Below are 7,515 nucleotides of genomic sequence, written 5' to 3' on the forward strand. Positions count from 1 at the left end.
ACCTTAATCAATCAGGGATATAGTGTGAGTAATTAGAAAATTCCTAAGGAAGAATGGGCTGAAATAATGATGATGTGGAGCTGGGCAACAACATGCCACCACAAGGAACACAAAACTCCATGGTCAGCTACACCTATCCACCTACAAAATGGTTAAACTTCTAAGTGATTTTCTTCTGCGGCATGTTTCTGAACCTCTTTGGAGTCTACAGTAAAATATCTGAAGGGCAACTGGATTAGTGGCATAATCATTATGGAGCAATGATGAAATCTGCTGGGCATATCATTTAAAAACTTGTTCTTATATGCCAAATAAGCCTAGGAGAGATTGCAGGGTGATATTTGGGTGCAGCTGCTGCTTTATGAAAGACTATTATTTGTGAAACATTCAGAAGCAAAATATAATTTAAAAAAATGAGAGCTCTTCATTCTGCTGGTGTTTCTGAACAAAATTCGTCATTAGCAATAATGTGTTTGCCTATTCTGCACAAGTTCATTTCAGTTCAGTTCATAAATACATGCAGTTTGTCAGCCTACCTCACCACCACAGCGGTTGGAAAGCGCTCAGTGAAGTGTTTCACTATAACGTTTTTTTAGCCATATTTTTTTTTCTGTAGGGATGCAATCTTGTTTATGTCAATTCGGGCACTGCCAGGACTTTAGCCCTCTCTTTTCCCCAACCTATGCAATAAACATTTTGGATCACTACAATCTAGATAATACTGCACGAAGAGCTTGATTTCATTAGTGCTTAGGTATTTATTTGTGTTTGCCTGTGCAAGGCACTGAGCTAAAGTCGTCCATAATAAGGAATGCTCAAATTCAAAAAATCATCCCGCGACTTTGGCTCCATATTCAGCTGCTTATAGAGAGACCGATAGCATATTGGAACGAGGGGGAATGATGTAAATTCCAAGGTGTTCAAGTCCGTTACCAGAGGATGGGTCATGCCTTAGTCATGGAACTCCATATATATGCATGACTGATAACATAATATGTAGGTAATTACATGTGCCATTTATATAACTTCCTTTTCTCTGATTAGTGGAATAAGACATGCTGTATAATGTGAAAATAAATAGAAAGGCGCAAAAAAAAAAAAGGAAGGTTTGCTTTTACCTCGGGTTTGGTTCTGTTCTGCAGCAGCTGCTCCAAGTAGAGGTCGGACAGTGCAGTCCGCATGCTGTTCATGCTTTCAAAGGCTGCCGCTGGCTCGTTCTTGTTGGACTTCAGCGTCATCGTGACCCTCTGCAATGGTTCTGAATATGCCACCTTAATGACTTGCTTTTTCCCGAGCTTCTTGCTTCCCTCGCAGCAGCCGGTTGCCTACTTCTGCTGCTTCCTCTGCACCCGAAAGGAAAGGAGACCAGGAAGCGAGCGTGCGAAAGATATACAACTGCCCTCTGCCCTCCGAATGACCGGGGTGGGGGTGGGGGGTAAAGTCCACAGCATGCAAACAAAAGGATCTTAAAAGAAGACACGGAAGTGACTCCTTGTGTGGCGGACCCGGGCGACTGAGCTCGTGCTGCAGAGGGCTCAGGATTCTACCAACTGTGTGCAGGGATGGGTGACTCCCCTTCCCCTCCAGCGACAAGAGACGCGAGACAGCAGCCTGGCACTTAACCCCCTCCTCCTCAGACACCGTGGGAAGGCTTCTGGGCGAAATAACCGTGGTTAGGGGAAGGGGGGGGGGGAGTGCTTTCCTGGTTTATTTTTCTTGTCTGCACCTATTTTGACAGTCATGGCTCCTGTTTGCTCTCATTCTTCTCTTTTCTTGGTTTAATGTAACAGATTTTATCCACTCACTTGCTCCCGAAGCAAAGATAATATATCCCAAGAGTACTGTACTAGTTGGGGTGTTAGTCAGTAACCAAGCAGTATAGAAGAACTTTTAAAAAACAACTGAAAATATTTTTTTGCTGTTGTTGCTAAGTGCTTAAAACGTAGTTAAACTACTGGGCAATTACCAACTATTTTTTATGCGTTATATTATACTTTTTACATTGGTATGTAGGAGTGCTACAGAAAGGATATTCACATATTCTAACAAGAAGGAGTAAAGGACACAAGGAAGATAAACACTGTTTGCTTACTGCCTCTACCAAAGTGACTGCCTCTGTTAATTACCAAAAAAAGACTTTAAGTAAACTGAACACCATTACCTGAGTGGCCTGAATTATTGATTGTGTGAAGACTATAGTGTGCCACATCTGGGCATACACTGGGACCCCCAAACCCCTTACACTCCTTACCACTCAGGAAGTAGCTTCACTCTCCATGTGCCTCAGGTACAAATATGAAAGGCATTTCTATATTGGACGCTTGCAAGGTGTATGTAATGCCCCAATTAGCACCACTTATGTGCCAAAATTCACTACATGCTATTGTGTAAGGTAGTGTGTAAGTGCAGGGGTGTGTGGAGGTGGGTGAAGCATAAGAGGGCCATGGGTGTGTCACCAACTTACGCATATAACTTGTAGAATATTATAAGTTATGTACTGCATGGCACACTTAGGCAAGTCAACTTACACCAGCCATAGAGTGGATGCATTTAAATGTAGGCATGTTGATGCCAACTTGTGCTAGCAGTGGCGTAGCCACAGGTGGGCCTGGGCCCACCCACTTAGGGCTCAGGCCCACCCAACAGCAGCACATGTTTAGTGGTAGCTGGTGGGGATCCCAAGCTCCAACTACTGAAGACTTCCCCCTGATGGTAACAAAAACGCTACTCTACATGATACTGGCACCTGCACATTCTCAGTTTTTACAGCATGCTTGCTACAGACTGCCAAGGTGGAAAGAAATGTTAGCCCACCAGCTGAGATATTTTTTTTTGTGGGGGGGAGGGGGGAGAACACTTGGTGCCCACCCACTTCTTGCCTAGGCCCACCCAAAATCTGTTGTCTGGCTACGCCCCTGTGTGCTAGTATTCTATAGTGGAATCTCTGTGCCAAGATGCCATTATAAAATTGGTGCCCAGTGAATGGCATTGAGGCATCTACCTTGAGGTGCCAAGTTATAGAATTGCCCTGTAAGACCGCAAGTCTTGTGTGGACAGGAGGAGTAGCCTAGTGGTTAGTGCAGTGGACTTTGATCCTGGAGAACTGGGTTTGATTCCCACTGTAGCTACTTGTGATTCTGGGCAAGTCATTAACCCTCCATTTCCCCTGGTACAAATAAGTATCTGTATATAAAACTGCTTTGGATGTAGTTGCAAGAACCACAGAAAGGTGGTATATTAAGTTTCTTTAGTAAGTGACATTATTTTGCTCTGTACTTGGTAACTTAAATATTAGGTTTAAAAGAAGAATTGTAGGATATTGATAAACACAGAATTAAAAAAAAAAAAAAAGCAAACTTTATTAGCTAGTCTCCATACCATTTTCCCCATAGTTTTAAAAACTTGAATTTTCTGCCACATCATTAACAGAGGTAGTCTCTAGAAGGCACATTAGGGCCTAGTTCAAGCCTCATTCCCACCCACCTTTCCCAACTCCCACCCACCCCTAGCTCAACTCTTCACTTATAATCAATTATTCTAATTATGACAACAAGAAGAGAGTTTTCAACAGAGTTTTAATTACATTAATTAGTTTCTGAGAAGCAAACACTAAATAAATTACAAATTATACTATATAATCTTATGGCTCTTTATATTCATCTGATATCCCCAGGGCTTTTTTGAGGGAGTACTTGGGGGTACTGAGTACTGGCACCTTTTCCATTGTCTGCTAAAATTGACCCATGGAAGCTCAGGCTCTACACACCAATTCTGTCTTGTCATAGATTCTGTGACTGGTTGCAGGGAGCCTAGCTATTATGGGGTGGGTGGGTCCACTCCACTCCTGAAGGGTAGCCTAGCATTTGAGTACTGGCACCTTTTTTGCTAGAAAAAAATGCACTGGATATCTCTAGTACCTTAAGAAGTTTTAATTAAACAACTCTATAATACTAAGATGCAGACAGCAGTCCTGCAATGAGAGGGGTGCTATCCAGTCTTTTTCATTGAGTGTCACATGTATGATTATCTCTCAGTTGAGATAACATGATAATATGAAAGATGATATATGTGTGCTCAATGCAAGGAGCTCCTAGCTCTCAGAGGACGAGTCTGTTCTCTTGAGGCCAGAGTAGCAGACTTGAGGAGCTGAGGGAGACAGAGAGGTAGATAGAGGAGGCCTGCAGAGACGTTTTAGAGAAGTCCCACCTCCAATCTGGCAGCCCCTGTGTTGCCTTGGAGGTCTTCTAAAAGGAGAGCATCACCCTGGTGCAGCTGGAAGTAATCTTGTAGCCAGGGCCAGCACACTAGGGGATGCAATATCCTCTTGCACCAAGGATGTGTCTCCAGGAGCTTGTGGTCAGGAGGGAAGGGTTAGGATGGCTGTTGTAATTGGTGATTCAATTAATAGGCATGTAGATAGCTGGGTGGTGCTGGACGTGAGGATCGCCTAGTTACTTGCCTGCCTGGTGCGAAGGTGGCGGACCTCACACTTCACCTAGATAGGATTTTAGATAGTGCTGGGGAGGAGCCGGCTGTCTTAGTACATGTGGGTTTCAATGACATAGGAAAATGTGGGAGAGAGGTTCTGGAAGCCAAATTTAGGCTCTTAGGTAGAAAGCTCAAATCCAGAACCTGTAGGTTAGCATTTTCTGAAGTGCTGCCTGTTCCACTCGCAGGGCCCAAGAGACAGGCAGAGCTCCAGAGTCTCAATGCGTGGATGAGGCGATGGTGCAGGGAGAAGGTCTGTCATGAAATGTCTAGCCACCTGCCTGGGGTTACCCCGCGGCCACTTGGTCTTTCCCCAGCACAGCTCAGTTCTGCCTGCACCTGCAGCTTGTGCGCTACACTAGCACCCTCCTCCCACCGACTGGGTCACAACCGCCTCTGGGCAAGTCTCCTGCTCCCAAATTAACCCCAGCGATTTGTAGGATACTGGAGGTCACACTCCCAGTGGTCCCTCAGTTCCAAGAAAACACTCAAACCACCAGGATTCTTTATCAGTCTAGACCAGTGATGGGCAACCTTTTGAGCTTGCTTGGTGTGTCAAAATTCGCCAAAAAACCGAGCATAACTCGGGTGGTGTGTCACTTCGAGAAAAAAAAACATAATTTCGCGATATTTATAGTTTAAATAACAAAAATGTATAATTGTAATATATAACTGTATTTAATAAACCAAAAACTAATTATTTAACTTACCTGCTTAGTGACTTCTTTGTTCATCTGTCAGTCGGTTTCTTTTGTTGGTCTTGATATTATTTAACTTGTGTGGGGTGCCGTGAACTAAGATAAGTGAGGGGGAGGGGGAATTCTTTAACTAATCTGCCTATTAGTGACTTTTTTGTTGCTGAATTTCATTGGCTAAATCTTCAATTGATATTTCTACTGAGTGGTAACTCAGATATTCTCTTAATAATTGCATCTTTATTCTGCATATCGTGAAATAGAACTGGTGCACATCTTAGGAGAGTTTCTTTAATAAATTCTCCCTCACTGAGTGCTTTTCCATGCTGAGCTATGGAGTGAGCAATGCTCAAACTTGCAGATGTTAAATTTGTAGAACCTTTTACAAATTTAAGGATGGAATTAGATTGGCTCTTATAAAAGTGTAGCTGCCTGGAAATGTATTCCTTCCTTTCATCCTCACTTTTTTTCAAGAGCTGGGAATGATTAGTTTCAAAATGTCTATTTATATTCCACGTTCTGCTTACTACCGTTTCAGTACATAGAACGCAAAATGATCTGCCATTTTTTTCTATAATGCCATACATCTCGGTCCATGTCTCTTGAAAGGGTCGGCTACTGCTACTACCACTTCCTTTACTTAACCTTGGTTTTTTATTTTTTGGGTTCTCCATCAGGGGGGCAGTGACAGAAGATAGAATTATAGATAGCCTGTTAGCCCTGCAGGCAATTAGGGGTTAACTAGCCTAACTGACCACCTTATGTAAATTAAGATGGCTGCCGCTATTTCTAATGGCGGGAAATGGCACCCATAGCACATGCCCTCGCCTCTCCCAGCCTCCCCCTCACCTATCTCAGTAATGATGGTCAATTAGAAATCCACGACACCCCAGAACAGTAGATTGGATGATGGTTGCTGTGGTTATGTGGTAATGGCGATCACAGGGCCCCCAGAGATGCGTCCCCCACGGCATTCCACTGCTCTCTGCTCCGCCGGCCGGAAGTGAGGTCAAAGATCCCCTAACGGCCGTGCAGGAGCCGGGGCAGAGGGAGCAGCAGGGAGGGAACAAGCGGAGGACTCGGAGGGAGCCAATAGGAGCGCACATGGCACCCCCCCCCCCAGCGGGTAAACATGCACCGGGGGGGGTCGCGCTGCACCTGGGGGGTCGCATCGGCGATCCGCCCCGGGGAACGCCGCTGCTTCTCTGTATGCGGCCACATGCGGCCGCGTCACAGAAAATGGCTACGCGTGTCAGTACTGGCATGCGTGTCATAGGTTCGCCATCAGGGGTCTAGACAGAGGCAATAAACTAAATATTGTTTATTGAATTTTTTAAAAAATCAAACAGTGGAACAAAATAGCGCAATTAGCAAACAATAATAGATAACTGAGATATGGATAAATTATAACACTAACTAAACATTTGCATATTTCCTAGAAAGTACCTGGGGAGATCAGAACATATATAGCTGTTCACCAGTTATCAAATATAACTGTTGTTTTACAGGGCTTCAGCAAATAGCTCTCTTCTCCCGGGCTGAAACTGAAGCAATAGCCAGAAACAACTGCTGGGTAATTTCAAACTCCAGGCCAATCAGAGCCCAGTCAACAAGTTTTAAAAGTGTACTGTTCACAATACTGTAGATTCACTTCTTCACTAAGTGAAACTAAAAGAGGGCATGCACTTTTCCATAACAGCTTTAACATAAAACATACACGATTATCTTGGAAAGTATGGATATCTTGAGAGAACACATATTCCCCTGAAGCAACCCAAGGTGGTGAAATAGGGAACTCTTTTCGGGATTGATTAAAATTTCCCAAGATAAGTGTTACTCATTTAAGGAGAAATTTTGTTGAAGATTCACAGCTAATATAAGCTTTCCAAGTGAATAGATTATTCTGTATCTCGAAAAGTTTTTCTGGTCATTTGCATTACAGAAGTAATAATCTGGTGGAGTTTTCTTATGACTAATGATTGGGGAGAGCCACCCACGGATATGAAGGTTTACCTTACACGTGGATGGGAATCTTATGGTGTCTGAAGTCTTTTTTTTCTCCACCGTTTGGATAAGCTGCTGATATTATCTTATATGACCCTTCTGGAGATACAGAATAAAACAGTGGAGATTTGTTTGTAAATTGTGATTTCAATTACCCCAATATTGACTGGGTAAATGTAACATCAGGGCATGCTAGGGAGGTACAATTCCTTGACGAAATCTAGGACTGCTTTATGGAGCAGTTGGTACGGGAGCCAACAAGAGGAGGAAAAATTCTAGACCTAGTCCTTAGTGGAGTGCATGGTGCTGGGGCCGCTTGATAACAGTG

At 43.6% G+C, this 7,515-nt stretch overlaps 1 protein-coding gene across 2 annotated transcripts in view; it reads right to left on the reverse strand.

Annotated features, from left to right (window-relative positions):
- The window catches only part of MPP1 (membrane palmitoylated protein 1), a 110,068-nt gene extending 108,549 nt beyond the window's left edge, over nt 1-1,519 (reverse strand). For both annotated transcript variants that reach the window (XR_003942758.1, XM_030208939.1), the window contains exon 1: nt 1,119-1,519. Coding sequence is in view for 1 of the 2 variants with exons in the window: in XM_030208939.1 (XP_030064799.1) it covers nt 1,119-1,238 (120 nt within the window). In the remaining variant the exon portion in view is untranslated. The remainder of the gene's footprint in view (nt 1-1,118) is intronic.
- Between the last annotated feature and the right edge of the window lie 5,996 nt (nt 1,520-7,515).

This window comes from Microcaecilia unicolor, chromosome 7 (assembly GCF_901765095.1).
Source record: "Microcaecilia unicolor chromosome 7, aMicUni1.1, whole genome shotgun sequence".
In the NCBI taxonomy this organism is placed as follows: domain Eukaryota; kingdom Metazoa; phylum Chordata; class Amphibia; order Gymnophiona; family Siphonopidae; genus Microcaecilia; species Microcaecilia unicolor.